This window comes from Harpia harpyja, chromosome 2 (assembly GCF_026419915.1).
Source record: "Harpia harpyja isolate bHarHar1 chromosome 2, bHarHar1 primary haplotype, whole genome shotgun sequence".
NCBI classification, from domain to species: domain Eukaryota; kingdom Metazoa; phylum Chordata; class Aves; order Accipitriformes; family Accipitridae; genus Harpia; species Harpia harpyja.
Window position 1 is genome coordinate 48,303,278 of NC_068941.1, and position 23,368 is coordinate 48,326,645.

At 36.7% G+C, this 23,368-nt stretch overlaps 1 protein-coding gene across 1 annotated transcript in view; it reads left to right on the plus strand.

The window, feature by feature from the left end:
• Positions 1-23,368, plus strand: part of GALNTL6 (polypeptide N-acetylgalactosaminyltransferase like 6) — a 515,167-nt gene that overhangs the window by 163,652 nt on the left and 328,147 nt on the right. The window contains exon 2 of the mRNA XM_052779102.1: positions 13,353-13,461. Coding sequence (XP_052635062.1) covers positions 13,353-13,461 — 109 coding nt within the window. The remainder of the gene's footprint in view (positions 1-13,352; positions 13,462-23,368) is intronic.

Here is a 23,368-nt window from a genome sequence, read left to right on the forward strand (position 1 = left end):
GCTAGGGGAAAAATCAGCATTCGTTCGGGCACAAGCAGAAGTACAAGACCTGTTAGATCATCATTCCTAGTAGTTTGGTAATTTTAAGTATATGAATCCCATTGAACTTTAGTATCTTTTCAGGTTTGTGACATAATTTAATCTTGACTGCCTTAATTATGTGTAAGCATTTCAGTCATTTTCCCACTTTAATTAAGAGAATTCACTGCTGCTTCATAAAATAGTGAGGTTGGGTTGGAAGTATGAAGTATATGAATGCACAACATGGGTATGTTAGGCTATTTTGTTGTCAGTCAGGGATGGAAAAAGCATGTTACAATAAATAATTTAATCTTTCTTATTTTCAGGAAATAGTCACCTTGAGGTACTTGTCTTATTTCTTTGTCCAGTTAGTGTTAATGTTTCTTGTTGGTTTGTTTGGGGTTTTTTAATAAGCAGTTTATAGTTGCTATTCTTAGTCTTATCCAATTACTAACAAAGTAATGCTGTTCTCTTCAAAGTTTCATATACTCCCAGGGTCAGCAACAAGAGCTGAGAAGAAGTTGAAAAAATAAGAGCATTTAGTCTAGAGGAGAATAATTTTCATGTCCATGAAATGTAGCTGCTGGAAGGCAAATATGTTATTCCTGTCCCTGGTGAAAAGAAATAAAAGGCTTAAATTACAGCAAGTAATGCAGGTTAGATGAAAGGGGAAGTTTTCTAATTGCAAAAATAGTGAAGTATTGAAATAGATTGCCTTGAGAGATTGTGCAATCTCTGCTATTGGAGGTCTGCAAGGGCAGATTAGTTAGACACTTCAGGGAAGTGCTTTAGGCATACCCAGTCTTGATTTGAGGTGGGGCAAGATTATGTCTCAAAGGACCTTCCAGATTTATTTTTATGATTCTGTGACTGATGGTTGAATTTCACACAATAAAACATGGCTTAAAACTTTCTGTAGTAGTGAATTTATTTTTGGTGTTTCAACAAAAATGCGCATGACGGGAGCAACAAGAACTGCCATAATATCTTAATATTAAGATTCCGCAGAACTTCTTTGGTATAATTTAACCTGTTCTTGCAATTAACTGGATTCAGTTAAAGAGGAGCAAAATCTATTCTCTTTTAGTATGTTAAGGTATTCATTGTATTCTTATGTTATTGTTCAGTTGGTAGAAAGTAAGAGTGAAAACCTTCTCACATGAAAAGAGTATACTAAACAATGTTATTTTGTCAAATCTCCCTCAATTGGCTGTATTTTTAGAGAGTTACCTATAAAAAGGTATTTGCGTGGGAATAGCTTGACTTAAAAACACTTAGAAGAAAGGAAGGAAAGGAAATTATTGTGGGAATGAGCATGAGATTGTGAAGGGAATGAGCATGGAGTTAAGTCAGATTCAGAAAGCATGATGAGACCAACAAAAAACCCCAACCCCCAAAACCTAAACCCAATTTATTAATAGCAGGAAGAAGGGTTATAGTACAGACTGGAAAAAAATGTATTCTAAATATAATCTAACTTTACATAGGGAAGTGAAACAGAGTCTGTAGCTCATAGCTTAGGAACTGGTTTTTTTAAAAGTAGATGACTCTTAGACTTTTCTCATAATCATCTGTGAACATGTACAACCACCAAAAATTTTAGTTCCTTTAGTTCCAAACTTCATCACGCTGGAATCACTAGCAAGACTGCTGTTGGCCTCAGTAAACCCGGGTTAAGTTCACACAAAGCATAGAAATTGTCACGCTTCCAAAGACCTTGGAAGAGGTCTCCTTATCAGCTTCGTGTTGTCTTAAGAAGGCTGAACAAGAATGTAAACCTGTCAGTTGTGTTTAATCGGCTTGCTTTCTGCAGCAGTCTGTTGAGTTTGTTTGTAAATCTCTTAGACAATGGAAATTACTATCCAATGCCCACATAGGAAAGAATTCTTTGAGAGATCAAGTAATGATATATACACTGCAGCATCAGAAGCCTGCTGATAAGAGTTGGCACTTGCATTTGGGCAGATTAGTTTGATTCAAGGTCTTCCTTAAAGTGCAAGATAATAATTCTGTTCCAATGTGGGTTCATTACTTAAGTTAATTAAACAATGGGGTTTTTTTCTTTAATCCCGTGTAACCTAAACTGCAAATTCCAGAATTGGGTATTAATGACGCATTTATTTGTTATGTTTTAATACCAGTTCTTGAACTGACAGATCTTTTTGCAGGAAGAGAGACTCCTAATAGGAACCGCATTACTTTCTGTGGGTTTTATTTTGCGTACAAGTTTTACTTTTTAATATAGATAGTCTGGAGTATTTGTAAACAGATTAGCACTATGTGACACTCAGCAAGACAGTTAAGTGTCTTCCTCCTCTGTATGGGCATTGCCAAAAGCTTGAGTATTCTGCAAATCCGTGCCCTTGCAACACTGTTGTGGCATGGATCAGCAAACAACTTCAGAAATACTATTTAAACACCTCAGTATTTTCCTTCTGCTGTTTGTAGAAATGTTCAGACAATTGCATAAAATAAAAAGTTACTGTATTTCACCTGCATGCAGAGGCTCTTTCATAGTACAGTAATTTATCTAAAGAGATTAGAATTTCAAGCTCATTAAAACCCTGATTAAAAAATCTATTACTTTTCTATTGTAACAGTTAAAAAAATGTACTCAGAGAAGGCTATTAGCTTTTACAAATACTCTGAGGCCAAATTAAGTTTTACCTTATACTGCAGTCAAAATTATGGAATATGCTATCTCATTGCTGCAGAAACTCATTTTTTGTAGCAATTTTTTTATTTAGCACTAAAACATGCCAGGTACCAAGTTTGGCTAAAGTTAGTTTCTGCATCTGACCTTTCTCTTACAATGCTTCTATTACAACAGGATATGCCAAAAAAAAAAAATCTATTTCTATTGAAAATATTGGTCAGCTTTGGTTATTTTAAAAAAGCAATAATAAATGGTAGCTTTTTTTTTCTAATATTGCTGGGTCTGCTGGGTCAGTGGTATCAGATTTGCTGTAAAACTGTTATGAGCTATACCACAGAGATTTGAAGAATGTTACACTCAGGAAGAAAATAAAATTTTTTATAAGTAAAAGGTGCATCAAAGGAGAAAAAAAAAATTTAAAATGCTTCTGAAATTGTTGTTGTCTCATGCAACAACAAATAAGTTGAAATTTGCTCATTAGTGATAACCTAACTGTAGTGATCATTCTGTACTGTTTATAAAATGTGTCCAGTATTCTGTGAATATTACCTAAGAGAAGATGTCCTTTTATTAAAAGAAATTCAAGGCAAATTACTTTAGAAGTAAGTTAGCATAAGAAAATATGATTGTTAGTCACCACTGAAGAGGTATCTCAAAGTGAAAAATGATTTGCTACTGAAAACACCTAACACTGGAATCCTACAGAAGCACTTTTTGTCTTGAGTTGGTGCAGTGGCCAATACGAAACAGCATGATTTTTATCATAGTGAAAATCTAAAGACATTATTCTAAACTTGGAAAAATGCATATATCTGAAAAGTCTATTAACAATAAGTACTATCATATGTTTATTATTCATCCTTGCAATATTGCAAACTGCAGGTAGTAAAAAAATTAATCAGTCCCCAAACCGTAAACAGATTTCTCTCTGTTTCTTTTTTTTTTTTAATTAGATTTTAAAAATTAACAAAATTACTGACAATCTAATTCTTTGCCATGGACATAGGGTTTGGTTTTGGGGTTGTTTTTTTGTTTTGTTTGGGTATTTTTTTAAATTATTTTAAGGAGAAAAGAAAGGCTGTTTATCTAAAAGAACATACTTATAATTTCCTATGACCATGTGGCACATGGCTTAAAAACCCCAGAAACCTATCATATAATAAGTTATTTCAGGAGTCACTCACAGTCGTTGTTTATATTCATCAGAAAGGTCTTACAGAGATCTTTGTCGGTTCAAAAACCAACCACTAGCCATGCTGGCAAAAATCCTGCTGAGTGTCTTCAAACCCTTTTCGTGTCTTTTGATGTAAAAAATAATTTCTGAAAGAGGGAGTCATTAAAAATGTGCAGCATTAACGCAACATCAGGTGTGATTTTTAAACTTGCCAAAAATGAATAGTCAAGTATGGATATGGGCTCTTCTGCAAGCTTACCCTATTGTGCTGGCAAAGCACTCTTGAGTTGAAGGAGGAGACCTGGAGAAGCAGCACAGTGTCAGCATGTGTTTTAGTTCATTTAGATCTGCCATAGATGCTTATGTTACTTGAGTTTGGTTTCTTTTCACCAAGTTGGAATTGAGACAAGTGAAAATAAAACATTAAGAAAAGATTGGTTTAGGTGTTTTAGTTATTGAGCAAATCTGTCAGCAGCTTAGACCAGCAGGCAGAAAGAGGTAGGAGTTGCTTGCTCTTAGGAATCTTTTTTTATTATCCCTTAAGTCTAGACCCTATCTCCTGTCCTACAGTCAGTTGAAATTGTGTCATTTAGGAAGCCAAGGTTCACTGCCAGACTTTGTAGGCCACCGTTGGTAATGCATGGTGTTTCCAGTTCAACAGATATGGAGTCCAAACTCCTCTGGAATTCAGTGCATTTTATCCCCCGTCTGTGTACCTAGTAATACCCTCGTCCCCCTCCAAAAGGACAGGAGCATCTGTCTTATGGGGAGAAGCTGAGGGAGCTGGGTCTGTTTAGCCCTAACAAGACAAGGTATTTACACCCATCATACCAGTGGGAGACGGAACCAGACCTTTCTCGGTGGTGCAGAGGGAAAGGGCAAAACGCAATGGGCACTGACTGAAATACAGAAAAATCCATTTAGACATACTGTGATGTGCCCAGGATAGCTACTTGGTGCTCTTCTGTCCCACTCCACTGTATTCTTCTGGGGATTTAGAATACTTTTGCCTGTGTTACCTGAGTCATTCTTAGCAGTCAGGAGATACAAATGTCAACTTTCAGGTTGCTTCTCCTTTATAGTAGTAAGAGATGCCAGCGTGTAACTCCTTGTTCATATGACAAATTAACTGAAGTTGCCCTGGTCCTTTCATTGAGGCGATAATAGATGTTTTGGAAATGTTAGATGTTAAAAGAAATGAGAAATAATTTTTTAAGGATAGTTTCAACATACATCAGAGTTGCGAAGCTCAGAACTTTCCTTGGTATCACCTGATGTAGTCAACATAGTAGGCACCCATGAACCCTTTTCCTGGTAACTTGTAAAATACATGTGTTTAAAATTCTACATCCTGAATGGCAGTGCATACTGCAAGCTCTTAATCCATGAATGATGGATGTAAGACATTATCTGTGCTAGAGAAGCTGTTAGTCTTCTCATACCAAAGTATATTATTAAGCAACTGTAATCCTCCATAATTTGACATGATAAATTACACCTTTCCAGCATGGAAATGCATCCTTACAGAGTTCTCATTCACCCAGTGCTCAAGCACTCATACACTGGCTCAAAAGCAAATTGTGATGTTTTTAAAACTCATGTTTTAACTTATTTTTTTCTGCAGTTTTGTGACTTTAACAATATAACTGTAGTGCAGCAATAACAGCTTTTATACCTGTCCATAAAAATCTCAGTAATGAAATGCTTGGGGAGCTTGGCATTTTCTAAATAACATTATTAACAGCTTTAATTTGGAATGGATGACATGGTGCTACTAGGTTGTCCATGATATTCTAGAAACTAAAAGCACAGAAAGTCTGATGTGTTTCAAAAATGAAATAACCTTGAGTCATTCAGATGTCGCAGACTAAATCAAGTGCTGCCCTTTTTTTGATGTGCTGGGCTAATTATTTCTACTAATGTAAATGTCAGTGCAATGAACACTTATTTGCTGTGGTATAACAAATAAATGGCACAGGAAATCTGAGCATATGAAGAAATGCATCATGTCTTCAACTCTATTATATTGCTTCAAGTCAAGGGTTTAGAAAACAATTCAGGTTCGTATTTTTAAAAATGTTTTTAAAGTACTTAAAAATGAAGTAAAAATAAAATCAAAAGGCAGTAATTATATCTGAATGTATTCTGATTTTTTCTTCTTTTGAAAGATTCTGAGCGTTAGAGCCCTTACCGCCTTCTCTTGATAGCAGATAGTAGTTTTCTACATTTTACTGAACAACCTTTGCTTCGTTCTCAGTGCCTTCCAACCTAATGAGGATATCCAGATCTACAGCAGTCATTTCTCTGAAGTATGTGGGAGGGTGGCACTGTAGGATGAGGTCCCTCAAATGTTCCTCTGGCTCTCTTGTCTGCCGGGCATCTCCCCGGGCATCTCTTGTATGTCCCCGAAGTGCTGCTCCAAAGGGCAGCAGCGGTGCAGACCAACTGAAACTGTCTGTGAATGGCATCAAGAGGTGGGTGCCCCAGTGGGCAAGGTGACTGCTGCCCACTCTCCCCCCGCCCCCCCCAGCCTGCCACTGCACCCGCTGCAGCCACTGCTCCCCTCCCAGAGGGACAGCATCCCCGAGAAGGACCCTGAGAAACATGTAGCCTGGGGGTTCACAACTGTCAGCTGATATTTTCAGGCTGTGCGATGCCTGCTCCTTGTATCTTTAGGAAAGATCATGGTGGATCCAAATTGCTATACTTCCATTTAAGTTCACAGGCGCTTAAGGACTGTATCGTACCTATTCGCTCTGCAAAATATCTATATGCAGATCTCGGTTATATTTGGTGGTTCAGATGTAAGATCTTTTTTGGTTTTTAGTCTAACACTGAAGAGATACAGGGAAGGAGAGACACACAGGTGATGTTCAGAGCTTAAGCATAAAGGCGTAGAGATGAGATAGTGTGATGTTTGGATTTTATACCTTTTCTATAGGTCAGACTGCCTTATATCAAGCACATCCATAGGGGAAATAATATTTTGGTTTTCATCTGTAATATCCTCAGCCAGTCACTGCCCAAGAATGGATTTTGCTTGTGTGTGCAAGTGAGAGAGCACTTGACTTCAGATTTGGGTGCTGTAGTGCTAATATTTCACTTTGATGGTCTCATGCTAAAATTTAGCATAAACAGAAAAAGGGGAAATCTTTCCAAATTAGTAGTTTTCATGACCATTCCAACTGTTGGGGAAGAAGCTTCATGAGAATGTCTGTCTTCCTATGCTTGTGATAATACCAGAAAAGAAATTTGGGAAATGGACACGTGATTTTGCAGCTGATTTATAGTAAATGTACGGTGGTATATCCAGTAACACCACTTTTTAAAAAGTGATCCTTAACTTTATTCTGCTAAAGGAATGAATTTAATTGCTCAGTGGGTTCTGTTTTGTTTCTTTTTTTTTTTTTTTTAATTATTGTCATTTGATCAGAGTAGTTGGTCTGAGTTGCTTAGAGTCCTGAGAGTTATCTGTGTTAGGAGGATGGAAAAAAAATAGTGAATTATCTGTTTTACACAACACTGTTTACAAACACTATACAGAATCTTTTATTTCAAGAACAAGGAGAATCAAACAGTGGTTGTTTTTATTCTTAGCTTGAAACATCCCTGAAGCTGTCTAATCTCAGTACTACTTTACAACCTTTCTTTCCCATGTGCATCTTTTTCCTGAACAGGAACAAGTGCTTATGTTCTAGGTAAGATGTTTAATGAATTTTAAGAAATAAATTGGAAATGGTTATGCTGATCAGCATATGATGTTTTGTTAATGCAGTATTTGATTGTATGTTGGTGTTTAGTAAAATAACCCTAGAGCTAGTAAGCAAATCCTCAGGCTCAAAGTGAATCTGTAATTATTTCATCGTTTTTGAGAAAGGTGCATTTCCATTGATATATCATCTTCCTTTGCCTGAGTCCCCTCTAATTGTCTGCCTCCAAAGACTGAAATTAAAAATAAATGAGTTATTCAATGGAGGCACTTGTTTCTGAGTTCGAGCTTTCAAATGTCACAGCAGAGAAGCTTTTTCCCCCCCTCTGAGGGATCTAATAGTCTGTGAGTGAGGTTTTGATAATTGTGCTATTTTTTGGGCTTATCATATTCTCTGTAATTGAACCAGATGTTGAGTCTTCTCTAGAGGAGAAGGATCTTCTGAGTCTGTGTAGTACTGTATCAGTCTTGCATCCCAAAAGGTTTGAGGTTAATGTGAAAATGAAATAGTAAGGCAGATGCTGTATGTAATGTTGCTGTAGGTGGGTAATGCCTTTCAGACTGAAACACTTAAAAATGTGCAACTCACAGCTGCGTACTACGTGTAACAAATGGTTCGATGATAAATTGTTGTAGGATTTTTTTGACAGCCGGTCAAAATCCAGCTCTTTGTATACAGAGTGATATTTGCTATTACAATAGTGCTACAATGATAAAAATAGTTCTTGAGTTCTGTAGAGGCAGACTGCACTATTTGTGAGTGACTTACAGAAACGTTTTGGAGGGGAAAACCCTGAGTATGTTTCAGCTAATCAGCTGGGCTGGTTTCTCATTCCTATATATTGATAAGTCACTAAAGAACACATATAAGCATCGCTTCTATGTTAGGGTGAGATGCTGGTGGGGGCAGGCGTGCCTGGGTCTTCTCCTTTTTCATACCTTGGTTTCCACTGGAAAGAAGCCCTACTGCATTTGTTGGAAGGAACCATAATGTTCTCCAGTCATGCTTCCCATTTCTTAGGCCCTAGCATATACCAAAACAGTATTGTTACCCTTGCAGTTACAGGTATATGTAGACCTAACACTTCACGCCAATCTTGCAGTGTTGCTGCTTTTTAAATATATGAGAACCCAGAATGTGCAAACAACAGACTCCAGAATACTTTGTCTCCTATGAGCTATGGCTCAGTAATTTGCTTAGCCACAGATTAGTAATCCTTGATAAGTATTTCTTTTACGGGCTGGAACCCAAGCTTGTTTGATTATTTGTTTAAATGTCTAAACCCAATTTTGTGCTGAATTCATAAGGTGTTTTATAGCATGAATTTAATCTTTTTTGGTCTGGCTGCTCATATGTTACCCCTAAAATGAAGAATTCCTTTTGTTGCTGTCCTGGTTTCAGCTGGGATAGAGTTAATTTTCTTTCTGATAGCTGGTATAGTATTATGTTTTGGATTCAGTATGAGAAGAATGTTGATAACACTGATGTTTTCAGTTGTTGCTGAGTAGTGTTCAGACTAAGTCAAGGATTTCTCAGCTTCTCGTGCCCAGCTAGCAAGAAAGCTGGAGGGGCACAAGAAGTTGGGAGAGGACACAGCCAGGGCAGCTGACCCAAACTGGCCAGCGGGGTATTCCATACCATGTGACGTCATGTCCAGTATATAAACTGGGGGGAGTGGGGGCGGGGGGATCACCGCTCGGGAACTAACTGAGCATCGATCAGCGGGTGGTGAGCAATTGCATTGTGCATCATTTGTATATTCCAATCCTTTTAGTATTACTGTTGTCATTTTATTAGTGTTATCATTATCATTATTAGTTTCTTCTTTTTGTTCTATTAGACTGTTCTTATCTCAACCCACGAGTTTTACTTCTTTTCCCAATTTTCTCCCACATCCCAATGGGGGGGGGGGGCGGGCAGTGAGTGAGTGGCTGCGTGGTGCTTCGTTGCTGGCTGGGGTTAAACCACGACAGTTGCCTTCTTTAGCATTTCTACCTATATGTGGTGTGGTTAATTTTATTTGAGTTTAGCCCATCAGCTTATGGTTAAACATATGTTCAGCAAAAATTCAGAATCAGGATCTGTTAGCACATTCGATCTTGTTAAGTGACTTCATATTCACCTACTCAGAACTTGTCTTTCTGAGATTTTCCGTAGAGGTTGGGATGTGGTTTCTGGGCTTTCTTGTGCATACTTACAAGTAGCAACACTAGCTTGGTTATTATTATCTAGCCATTACACCAGATACTCATAGCCTGTGTTTAACAAAACCAGAGTTTGTTCTAGTTCGATGCAAAGTAGTGTAAATTAATGATGTACCCAAAAAGATGGAGAACTGAGAAAAAAAAGTAGAGAGTATGTAGGGAGAAGGCAAGGCTAGAATAAGACTATTAAATTATTTTTCCTTTTTTTTTTTTTCCTTATCCTTCCTTTGCTTACTTGCCAGCTAGAGATGTTTTAGAAATGGGGGCTCTTCCAGCCATTGTCATCTGGAAGAGAGAGGCATGTGAGTATACTTAGACAGAGTTTTACAATGGAGCCTTTTAGCAGTTTTAAAACATTCCAGAAACTGTGTTTTCAGGTCTTCAAAATGCAATTTGTTTACCCTTAGGCAGAAATGAAATGGAGGAACCAGTTTTCTCAAGTGCTTTTGTATCTTGTTAAGCAATATAGTAACATCAAAAAAGAAAACAAAAATTCTTTCAGTTGAGGGACTGAAGGCAGTTTTGATTTCTTCAGAGCTGTAGAATTTTCACTGCAAAACTCTTGCTTTCCATAGAGTTTTGCTGTGAAACTCTACATCCCTTCCTAAGCCTTGTTTCATGCTCACTGCAGAAGTAAAACTAGTGTGTACACAGGGTTAATTTCCTGAAGTCCACTCACTCTAATGGCCACAATGTTCACTCCTCATTGAGATTATGCTGTCTGAATACCACTCTTAGGAAGCTACTTGCAAGGGCATTGTATTTAATTCCCCGCTACACTGAAAGAATATTAGAGCTAAAAAATCACCATGGTATTGATTTCTCTTAACAGTATGTATTTTGATGGGAGACAGTTAAGGGATTTATTTAAAAAAAAACAACCCAACAATCCAAACAAAACCCTCAGTCATTAAACAGGGACTTACGAAGGCACCAAGACGATGTTTTTGGATTTGTTTGTTTCCCATTTCCTCTTAGGGCAATGTAACCCTTCCGAAATATGAGCCACAGCAAGACGTCAGTTAGCTTTGTGTGTATCACACGGTATTTGGATTTATATTTATCCTTTGGCTAGATTAATTTTAGTGAATGTATTTATTTAACTATATTATGCTTGCAGGAGGGCCCCCTGGTACATTAGACTTGTAAATGTTATCAGGTAAAGTACCTACAAGTAATTAATATTTTCTAGAGTAATGGCATCAAAATGCAAATAGGCAACAGGAAACCAGCTGCAAACTCTGCTACTGGGCTTTCTTTCAGTGTGCTGCAAACTTGCCTTTTAAATAACTATTTTTAGGGAAATAAGACAGCATAGGAACATAGGGTCACAAAAATAAAGTTTATCCTGCTTTTGATAGTTTTGATAGTCTTGAATTTTTGGGACCAAGTGGTTTACACTAGCTGTACCCATATCAACAAGGGATAGAAGCTTAATTGAAGCCAGTCTGTCTGGGCCTGACTTTATAGAGCCAATTAGTGCTTTAGAGTGGATGATTTTAGGAATTTGGGCTCAAGAATCATGGTTAACATTGTTGCAGCCTGCGTTCTACCTTACGCTTCCGATTTTAAGAAACAAGCTATTTCATACTACTATTAGAACATTAGCATTATTTGAACTCCGTAATTATTGAAATTAATGAGTTCATTTCAAGGACATGAAAGGTTAGATATTTTGATAACATGAAATAGTCTTATCAGGGTATCTTCAATTCTTCAGTTCTTCCAGGTGTGAACCTCTGACTTTTATTATATTAAAACATGACAACAGTGTTTTCTTGGAATATATCTGCAAAAGTTGTAATAGAGGAATAAACACAGGCTGGATTGCATTTTGGTGATATGTAACATAAGTTGCCTTTAATATTAAAACTAAAAAAAGTAGGTCATGGTAGCAGAATGTGATGGATTTTTCTCAGTAACTCAGGTATTTATTGGAGAGCACTGAGCTCACAACACTTTGCCCTGAATATCCAACATTCGCAGAAATATCAGCTGGCCCAAAGCAGAGGTTTTCTGCGTGGATCTTTGTCAGCCAGGATTTCTGGCATCCTTTGCTTGAGGGTAACCAGCCATGCCTGGCATTCCTCACTTCTTGCTTACAACTCTGAAAGCCGTCAAACCCCAGTTTTAAGGATGGCTTAGCTACTAGATCCACACCATGTAGCTTGGCAAATATTTGTCTGTCCTAAAAGGAGAAACCCTAACTGAAAAGGCTGGGACAACTTCACTTGGAGCCACTGAGTATCATCCAGTATTGTGCTGCCAGTAGTGTAAAATCAGTACGAGAAGATGGGTGAGTCCAATGTTCATTGGGTTTACATACTTCATACATGAAGTTCAGAGCATCGCTCTTACATATGCGTAAGATTTTTGTAGAGCTTTCAATATTTCCTAGTAGAAGGCTGATCAAATGTTGCTTCCCTGGAACTGCTTTTCAAGTGTGTTTTCACCTACCCTTTGATAACAACATTCGTAACATGCATTATACGTATGCGCTTTGTTCTGGACAACTTACTGGTTCAAGCCTAGAATTAACAGAACTAGAGTTTTCATGTTACTCCTAAGCAGCAATGAATTGCTTCCTCACTTTCTTCAGCACAGATACAGTAGATCATCTTCTTTGCTTATCAAAATTTTCTTTGCTTCTTTTACCTCATATTTTGTAAATTAAGCATTCAAAAAAAGGCTGACTTTATTTGAAACCTTCTGCAACTTTGTACTACTTCCTACGGATCTAAATTTTGTGTACTTCTAATATGCTTCTAATGGTACTTTACTATTTTATTTTTTATAAAATACCAGCATTTGGCAGAAAGAATGAGAAAAAAGAAAAGCTCTAGAAAGATAAATTTGCTTAGAAGCAAAAAGCAGTTCTTTGATTTACTGAAGAATTTGGAGTCTGGAAAGGAGAAGTCAACTTACCAACTGCGTGTTGCATGGGGGCTTTTTGCTGGGTATTTTGGGGGGAGGTGGGTGAGTTTGGTTTTTTCCCATTATCTCTTACCATGAAGAAAGATCTACAGGATTTAAAAGTGCTTTGAGGGTCTCTCTGCTCTGTGCCTCTGATGCAGTGAGCCTGGCCTTATGTGTTATGTAACTCCTCATTAGCTATTTAAACAAACAAACAAACAACAACCAAAAAAACCCCACAACCCAAAATTAAAGGGGAACTTTGAAAGGTGCTGAGTAACTATAACTCCAGTTTTGCACAAGTGATAGTTTAAGGAAAACATCAAGGTACTTCATGAGTTGGAGGATGAGGCATTTTTGGAACCTGTTCAGTTTTAGTGGTCCATTTACTTCATGAGCTTCTTGCCAAGCAGTCGTAGCAGGACACTGCTGGAAGGAGAATTGTTAAGCACAAGTTGTTTGACATACTTCCCTTAATTGTTTGTCAAGAACTAAATTAATGTTTTTTTCTCACACTATTTAGAAAAATAGCTTCATTTACCACAGTAAAGTTTAAATATTTGCATTGGATAAACTGAATGTTTTATTTGCTTGTGCCATATAAATGTTCTTCTGTAATAATGCAAACCATATATGTATGTATATTTTTTTTTGTCTGTTTACTGTTTTCACAGACACTTCCACTGGGGCTGGGAGACGGACAGCTCTTTACCTGGACTGATGGCTTGAAAAGGAAGGACTGGCATGATTATGAAAGCATTCAAAAAGATGCTATGCGTTCAGGTATACATAAGTTCAGAGCAAATTTAAGTGGTTTATTCATTCTTTCTCCATATGGTTATTTTTTCTTTTATGTCAGCTAAAAAGCATTCCTAACAGGCTTTTTTTGATTGCAGCATGTCACAAGGACATAATGTTCTGAGCTGAGGGGTCAGACCAAGCACAAATACCTTATCTCTGAAAATAGCCAAGTGAAAATAAAAATAATGTGTTTTATGCGAATAGCTATATAACGATTGTACAAGGAAATGGGCAAAAATATTATTAACAAAATATTTTTGATGTTGAAATCAGTTGTTATACTGTGACCAAATATAAGCAAAAGTGTTCTTTTCCAAAGGGACATATGTTACAACTGAAGCTGGGTGGTCCTTAAATCAGTGGATAAAACCTGAGTCCAGTACCTATAACTGCCAAGAACATCCAAGGTTATGTGAGAAACAAACGCTGACACTTTTACCATTGTGGAAGTCCAATCCTTTAGTCTTGCTAAAGCTACTTCACTTCATTCTGACAGTCTAAAATTATTTGAAAATGAGAGCAAATTGTATTTGTAGATACACTGAAGGACACTTTGTTACAGTGAGTAATGTCATTTTAATGTACCTTCACATGCTGTATGCCATATGTGCAAAGAAAGGTTTGTGTTCCTCTTTCTGTCATCAGAGCATGTTCAGATTTGAATCTTTCTTTTATAATTTACACCTATTCAACATAAGATGAATTAAATTAAAAGGAAGGAAGGGAAACAGCAGTTGAATTGCACCTTAATCAGTGTCTGAAAGTCATTATTTTACAAAGGGCAATCTACTATTATAAAATAAATTATGCTATCTTGATCCCACTGTCAGAGGACAGCCAACACCTCTGCCAAAATACCTCTGTAACTGAATCCAGTTGACAGATTCATAAGACTTGGTAAGTACTTAATTTTGCAGGGGCCTGAACAAGTAAAATATTTCAAGTGTACATTAATTTTATAAACCATTTTTCCCTTTCTCTTTTGAATCTTTTTGATCACTAACTAAAAAAATTATCCTTCCTTCCCACATGTGCTTAGGAGGAAAAAAGGTGGGGAGGGGGTGCAGTTATTCTAGGCATCTTAGGAGTTGTCAGATCAACGTTAATTGTGTTCCAAATTGCTAAGTGTAAAATGACAACTATCTAAGAGACAAGGTATGAAATAGAAGCAGCATGAATTTAGAAACATGCACATGTGTAGGGAATATCACGTTATCTGGTTAGAATGGACCTTTCTGAGGGATATGCACTGATGCTTCGGCAATGTACTTTTGATTCCTGAATACGTAATGTGGACCCCATATTTTTTGGAAAATAAACAATAATACTTACGATTATCTGATGGATAGCTATAGCATTGCCAATGTACTGCAAGCTATTGCATGGAGTTGACTAAGAAATTATCAAAACATGTTATGTAGCTTTGTAATTCCCAGTCCTACTGGGAACATTGTAACTGTAGTAGAGTGCCTGAGTATGTGAGTCTTTTTTCCAGTAAACTTCTCTTCTTGGTAATAATAATAATACTTCAAATATTCTGACTTACTTATGTTTTTATTGGCTTCCTTGTGATAGTGTTTGCTGAATGTGACCATTTAAGAAATCTTTTTTTTTCTATCTCATTATTATTCATTAGATTAACTTCTAATTATCTTTTTTCTTTGAAAATCACAACATAGTAATACAAATGCAAAGGTAGAGTATCTCAATGCACTCTTCGGGACATACTATATAGTTCCTGTCCCTAAAAACATAACAAAATATAGCTGAAACCAACTTCTAATTAAAAATCAATCTAAAGGCATGAAATAACACCAGTAAAAGGGCTTCTCAGGACATTTCAGGAAAGGCAGTCAATGCTTGTTACACAGAAAAGAAGAAAGGAGTAAAGTCTTTTTTTAATTCAGTTTAGCTGTTTATCTGTAAAGCTTACAATTTCCTGAGCACTGGGAATGTGAATTTCATAAATATAATTTTGGAGACGTGCTAGTTTCTCCATGGCTAGTTCTTCTATTTCAAGGTCAAATATTTTGATCCCCTTTTTTTTTCACCAAATTAAAACCAATGTTCCTGAATTTGAGTGGTGTCTCCTCAATGGAAATCATTCATATTTTTTTTTAAAGCTAAAGAGAAAAGCCATTTGCAAGACATGCAGAAAAATGGTACTATTTCTATTTATTTCAAGTGTTCTAGCTCTTTTTTTTTTTGGCTCTAAAATTACAAATGATCTTGCATATAAATGCTGAAGTGAGCTTATGTTACTTTTGTTTTTGTGGGGCTTTGTTGGATGACCCGAGGTTCAAATGTACGTTTATGGTGTTTCTACCATTAGTTCACGTTCTGTTAGCCTGATGATGGTACTTGAGAAGGACTGAAGTGAATAATGGAGTGGCAAGGCTTTACATGTAGCCAAAACATAATATTCAAAGACTCTTGCAGAGACAGAGGCTTCAATAACTGGTACTGCTTTTTCAACTTCTCATTTATATGGAATTCGCTCATGGTATAGATCCTTCCAAGGTCAGTTTCCTTCAGCTGCAATTATTTGCTGAGGTCCTTTTGAGTGGAAAACACCGTTGTGGGCTTCCCACCTGAGAAAACAAAGGATGGTACAGATGCAATCACACCATAGCTGCTGCTTACTGTCACTGTTCCATCAGTGAGGGTCTGAATCTGTCTGGTGTCCGCCTGTGCCACACAGTTTTTATTTAACGTTCTTTGATAGCTTAGAGTCCCACTCTGTAGGATATCAGTTTTACAGCAGAAGACACATTAACTAGTAGCTACACTGGTAATCTAAAGACCTGTGATATGTATTCCTGGTGGGTATTTCTTGGGATGAGGTGCTTACTTTTGGAAAATACATGCCTTCTGCGTTAAGAATAGGAGAAGCATATCTGAAGCTCTTTCACATAGCAAAGTCCAGGCATGCCTCTTCAAATGTGCGTAAAGTTACATCTAGACTTGGACATCAGATTGTCTTTTTTTAGTGCCCTTGCAGATTGTTACGCTGTTCTGAATGCAGAAGCAAGGTACTCTTACTGGATATATGTGTATGTGTGTGTGTGCGTGTATATATTCTACTCCACTGCTAATGACGTTACAGAAAGAAATAAGCTCATCAGGCAGGTATACCAATGTAAGATGTCACAGGTGGTATGGCCTGCAATTAGGGCAGCAGTCTGGGAGTCTATAAATTTAAGTATAGTTTCCAGTTTTCTCACAGATATTTCATTTTCTCTGTGACTTGATTTCCTGGAAAGAGGTAGCGCGTTCTGGCTCTGTTAAGAATGTTGTAGGATATTGTTTCTTACTGGTGGAGAAAATGCAAAGCAGTCTTTGGAGTCATAATTCCTTAACAACTAATTTGTCCAACAGCCATATTTTTTCTGTACCCTAGTAAAAATCTGTAAATTAGCATGTGATGTGGGACTGCACTGCTATCAGTTTTGCTTATCACAGCAAGTCCAGTGGGCTGCGCACAGGTTTCTCTGAGATACTGCCATGATCTTACTGATACTGTTGCACAGATGCACAAAACAGCAATTAGCTCCTACACCTATTCCCAGCTGTATCTTCTGTAATGGAATACCTACTGTACAGCCACCACTGAAGGGAAAGTATCATTCAGTCTGCTTGATTTTCCTCTCTGACTTCAAACTATATGTCATTTTGATTTAGAAAGGAAAGGAAAAAGCATACAACCTACCTCTGGAATCGACAGCTTGCATTTTCTGAAGGTAAGGGGACACACAGATGGGTTAAAAATTCCCCACTGACAGATCTGCAGATACAGTTGCCATGTGAGTGATTCCTTCATCTCCAGAAATGACCATGCAAAACCAGCACAAATGGTTACAATTTAATAAATTATTTCTTAGTGGTCAAATGCAAGATCAGTGAAACAGATACTTCATGCCATCCCAGTTAGGTCATTTTCTTGCAAAGAAGGAATGACTTGGGGATCCACAGGTTACTTGTGAGGTATTTTTTGCTGTGTATAAAAAGACTAAAGCGGTCCTAGAGAGAGATGGAAAGAGATTAATTTACATGATACTGGTAAAAGTATTATTTAGTCAGTCAGTGTAGATGGAATGCCCAGCCTTTCTTAAAGAAATTATGTATGGATCATTGCTGAAAAAAGAACATCACGTTGAAAGCATCATGATGTTTAGTGTTGATGTTTTCCAAACAAGACATCCCAATTTTTTATTTCAAAATGATGCTTTTTCTTGGAACTTGATTGTTTTAAAATCAAAAAAATTGAGAGGGTTTTTTTTTTTTTTAATGAGTTATTTGTAAATCCCCCAAATTGATTTTTTTTTTGTCTAGAAAATTGGAAATCAGTTATTCATGTGTTCCTGTTGCTTACCTTACCTGTACAGAACTTTTGAAACTCACAGGGCAGCCAGATGAGACACAGGAATGATGCTGGTCCAGGTGATTGAGAGATGAGTCTGTTATGTTTGAGAAGTTTTCCCCATACATATTTGTATTGCTGAAGGTTGTTCTTTAAAAAAGAAAAAAGAAACAAAACCCACACAAACAAAACCAAAACAAACAAACAAAACCCAGCCACACTGAGACACAGTATTAAAGATATTTGTGTGGGATATTATGCATTAGTTTATGTTCCTTAAAAGGCTAACTAAAGAGCACCCCTATTTTAAATGTGCATATAAACAGACTAACCAGTGTCTGCTCCATCTGTTATTGGAAGGAAAGACTGCACCTGGTTACACTGTTCATTTAGGAAACACATTTCTTGCTCTTTTCAGCTACTTTGATAAATAACCTTTCATATAGCCAAATTTTTCATCCTCTATCCATTGTCACTGGAAGTATTCCATTCCAAAATTTCTAATTCTGTCTGGAATCTTGTAGTTCTTTGCTATGATAGAATGATTTTGACCGGTTAATTGTATATTTTTGTGTATGCTACCATGTTTACTCTTGCTTTTTTAATATGAGTTAGGAAAAGCACCAGAACTACTTCTCTAGTACCAATTAATTTGCTATTTTACTTGCAGCTTATTTCTCTTTCCCAAGTTTTTAATGCAGTTTCAATATTTTCAATCTCTCTGAGTGGAAATAAGACTTCCAAAACAGTTCTAAGAATTTTAGTTGGTTAATTTTGATACAAGAATGCAAGAAGCCAATAGAGGGAATGTGCTGTTGGGTTGCAGAAGTACTAATTGCTATACTGTTGGTAGAACAGGGAAGATAGCCCATTAGTTGCCAGTTATCCAAGCACTGATTTACTAAAAGGCAGAAACGAGCATTTAATGACTTGAATAGACGTAGTGAAATGAAAATTATTTCATTCAGTCAACCCAATCACTTTCATTTTTCTCTGAATATTACTCTGTCATTACCTCAAAACCAGTGATTGAAATATAGGAAAAGGAACAAAAGTTTACCTTAAAAAAAAAAAAAAAAAAAGGTAATTCCTGACTACACAGTTGTGATAGATACTTTAGGAAAAAAAAAAAAAGTTGTTTAATAGTTTCCATTTTCTGAAGTAAGCCGTTAAGTCAATCAGGTATTACAGTGGAGGGGGAGGGGACAGAATAAGCTGATCAGAGAAACTGACTGCATTGGAGCTAATATGTCATCTTTTTGACAAATAATCAGCATTTAAAATAAGAGCTGTTTCTATTAATTTATTTTCCTCTGGGAATACAACTGATGACATGCCTTGATGAAGAATATGCTTAATTTGCATTAAAAAATAGGACAACTATAAACAAATGCAAATCTTACATCTGTCATAATTTTTGTTTCGGTAAGTAGTAAACAATGTCTTATATATATCAGAAAAGTGTTCTTGCATTGCAGTTCAGAGTTTTCATTGCACCCTATGTAAATGCAGCTTGCGTAGTAATAACCTAGGTAGCTACCGGTATGCATATTAGTCCAGCTACAGCAACACTGATTGTATCATGGCAGAGTAAATCTGCCTGCATCTCTGGATAGGGAAGAGATCCTGGATGCTGAAGCCCCTAATAATGCCATTTATCAGCTACTGACTTGGCAAGTTTCTTCATTTCATCAGAGATTTCCCTACTTCTCTTCAGTTGTCTGGGAAGGACTCTGAGGACATGTCTATCAAGATGTTAATTTTGGGAGCATGGCAACTGCTTTGGCACCAATGGCCACTGATTTTCCAGCCTTTCTGTGCAGAACTAGGAGTCTGAGATCCCTGAATGCTCCCAGGAGGGATGAGATTCACAGAAGAGAGCCATGAAGGCCTAAGGTACTAATTCAAAAGCATCCATGAGAAGAAATTCTGTTTATTCCACCTCTATCTTTATGTCCTGGGTAGTGAGACTAAGAGTCCTAGGGAATCAGTCAATGTCAGTGTTCCTCCATTTCTGAAAGTTATTTTATCCATTTCCCTCAAGAAATTCTCAGCTGTATGTGTTCATCAATTACGAGTAATAGCAGTAATGATGAATTACAGCCCTTCTCAGATGAGAGGAAGGATGCAAATGCGTAATTCTTGGACTTTTAAAGAAGTACAGATTGAATCTTTATATTTTAATATAGTGCTATTTCTGATCATGAAAAGCTATCTCTAACTACAAGTGATAGCTTTCCTATTGTAAAATACTGCAAAGGGGGAACTGGAGGAATAGAAAAATGGAAACTTTCCAGCTAAGCAGAACTGATGGAAAACAAAAAATAAGGTTTAATTCTGAAAAAATTTTTACTGATTCTGATATATGAAATTAATAGCCTATAAAGTGATGTAGAAAGATTGCATACTGCAAGTTCCAGTGTGGTTTTTTGTTTCCAATTTCTGTTCTTTAAATATTGTCTTTTTTTTTTCTTTATAATGGTTTAGAGATGTTTTTGACTGCTTGCTTGTGTATGCTGAAATGACTATGTTCTATGAGAGGCATTGAAAATTCAGTGTAATTGAAAGCAAATTTCTGAGAGAATGGTAATAGGTAAGGAGCTGTGTTTATAGCACAAAATATAAATTTATAAAAACCTTTGTCTTCAAAAGAAAATTGGTTAAAGAATTGATAAAGTGACTTCAAAGATATGGCTGTCAATACTTTCTATGTTTGACTGTTGAGCCATTTTGCTCCTGTCTGCTAATAAGATCTCAGAGGAAAAAACTTTTAGAATTTATTGTATCACCCAGTGGTTATCCCAGTAGTTACCAAGCCATTTGCACAGTCTTTGTTACTCCTATTTGTATATTTAAATAGCATGTGGAAGCCTTATGTGGAGGGAAGGAATGATTTTAATTCTTTCCTATATTCAGTATATTCTTTACCTTTCTGCTTCTTCAAAATGTTATCTTGACCAGGAGAAGGGGATTTTAAAGATCTTGACCTTTACATGCCTCAGTGCAGGCATTTCATAAAGATTAGTTCTATAAACAGACAGTATGCTCTATAGTTCTACAAACAAACATTCATACAGATTAATTCTATAAAGAAACTAAACAGAGACCTAGAAAAAGAAGCGAACTGTATGTTTGTGATGAAAATGGAAATAGAATGAAACTGTATTCTTGGGATGGAATGTTAAAAGGAGGCAAAAGAATCGAGTGCTTTTGTACAGCAATAAAAAGTAGCGAACACCTGAGATTTGACTTCTGTGTGACCTAAAGAAATTGTGCACTGGTGATTTTTTTCCATCATTTCTGTTCAAGAATTTTTGAGAATAAAGTGCAGTAGAATAATGCCCCCAAACTTCTGTGGTTAATCCTTATCATTTTGAACAGTGCCCATTCTTAAATTCAGAAGAACTAGTGCCAGAGTACCTCTAGAAGATACGAGGCAGCATCATACAGATAGCAATGGTAAATGTAATTCCCTGTTCGTTATGAAAAAATTAGTTCTGTGATACCTATATAGATAAATATAATCAAAGCTGTGCAGGGAAAGAAGCGTATACTAAAATATTGATTTACTTATCCCATATTTCAGATGGGATTATACACTGGGAATTCTGTCAGCATTATGTATTAAACAGATTTACTAAATTTAATTTAGGCCTCTGAACTTGCAATTCCTTTAGAAAGAATTTGAGAACTTGCAATAGAATTGGAACTGTAGTGGGTGCCAAGGTCTCAATAAACACTCATAACCTAATTGTTCATAGCATTAATCATGAATATGCTTCATGCAGTTTACTATGTCTTGTTCCGTAAAAGGGAAAAATGTTCATCAGTTTATCTTAATGCAACTCTGACATGATTAAAAAATTATAAAATATAATGTTAATCATAGCTTGTCAAGGAGATGGCAGGTAAAGGATATATAATATGAAAGAGATGGTTACAATCTACTGCAGTTACATAAAGTGTTTCACACATTAAAACACATTTGCTCTGTAAATACAAAGCGCTGCAGACTATGATCGGATTTACCACTCTGACTCAAGCTTAATGGTCTGGATGGCCTAATGAAAACAGTGAGATCAGTTTGGAGCCAGGTGCCAAGCACAAATAGGGGTATTATACTCTCAAATATTGATTTGGAAAGAGAGGTTTTTCAGTGATGCCTTCTCCAGAAGTTTAAACCCTGATATCTAGAAAATATGGTTTGTTTTGTTTTTTTCACAAGTGCTTAAGTTTTTCCCTGGACAACTACAAACTTGCCTCCTCAGATTGTGAAATGGCATCTCACAGTATTATTTAAGTGGTGATTTGGGGTTAGTACATACCCCCACTGGTTCTCAAGTTACAACCTAATTTTACACTGCTGCAGAAGCAGCCAGGAAGTATAAGGCTGTGGCTGTCTCTGTCAGAAAACTGTGCACAATAGAACTAACTCTTGCCACTTAAATCTATATGAAAAAGGAGTTTGTGTGTGGCTATGTCAGAGTCAAGCTTCCTTTTTAAAGCACGATGAATCTCTGGTCTCAGTAGTCACAGCAAAGACTTGAAGCACTTCTTGTGGTTGAAGTTAGCCGGATTCTTCCCCTGTTCTTCACTGCCTCCCCCCCGCCTTTGAAATCTCACCAGTGATAGCACTTAAATGTAATTGGGAAGCTAATTTTTAAGGACTACCAGAGAGGCTAAGGAAGGGGGAACAGAGTTCATACTATTTCCCTTTGCTTCATATTAATTAGAGCACTGAAAATGACCTTCAGTGTACGCTTCTGTGCTGGGCATTGGCATGTTGATTTTTACCATGACAGGCAAAAAGAAAATTGTATTTCCAGTACTCAGCAAGAAATGTCTATGACTATGCCGTAAACCAATGATACATATTCTAGATTGAAACTAATGTTCAAATGTCAAGAAGTGCTCTGTTACAAAAATTATTAAAGTTGCTAGTATTTCATCTTTCTCTATATTTTGATCTGGGGGGGTAAGTGTGGTGTCAAATCCTTAACAGACCAAACTGTCCTCTCTTTAGTACCTTCTCCCCTTGTATTTGAATGGTGATCTCAGTGCTTACACAATTCTAAAAAGAGAGACACAAACAAGCCAAAGGAAAAATAAAATTTAAAGAAAACGCCAAGAAGTAGATGCCATCTGCCAATTAACTTGTGATAGTCCCAAGTACATGATTATCTTTTCTGTACAGTAGTGAAGATCTGTCGGTGGCTTCACGTCATTATTAGTGATGAAGTGCTGATCTTGGTGAATGTATTTAATGTGTAGTACTTGAGGGTTTATTAGAGTTGCTGCCTGGAAGTAAGTGAAAAAGAAGAGAAACTTGACTTTAGAAGTTTGGGGGGGGGGGAGGTGTGTGTGTGGGAGGAGGTCTCAGCCCAAATCTGTCTTTTAATTTGTCACTTGCAGTCTAGGAAGGTGTTTTGGACACTGTTAGCACCTTGTTGTCTTTCTCCATTTGCTTAAACTTTTTCAGGACTATCTACATGAAATTTAAGAGGAGTTCACCTGTAGATACCAGTTTTC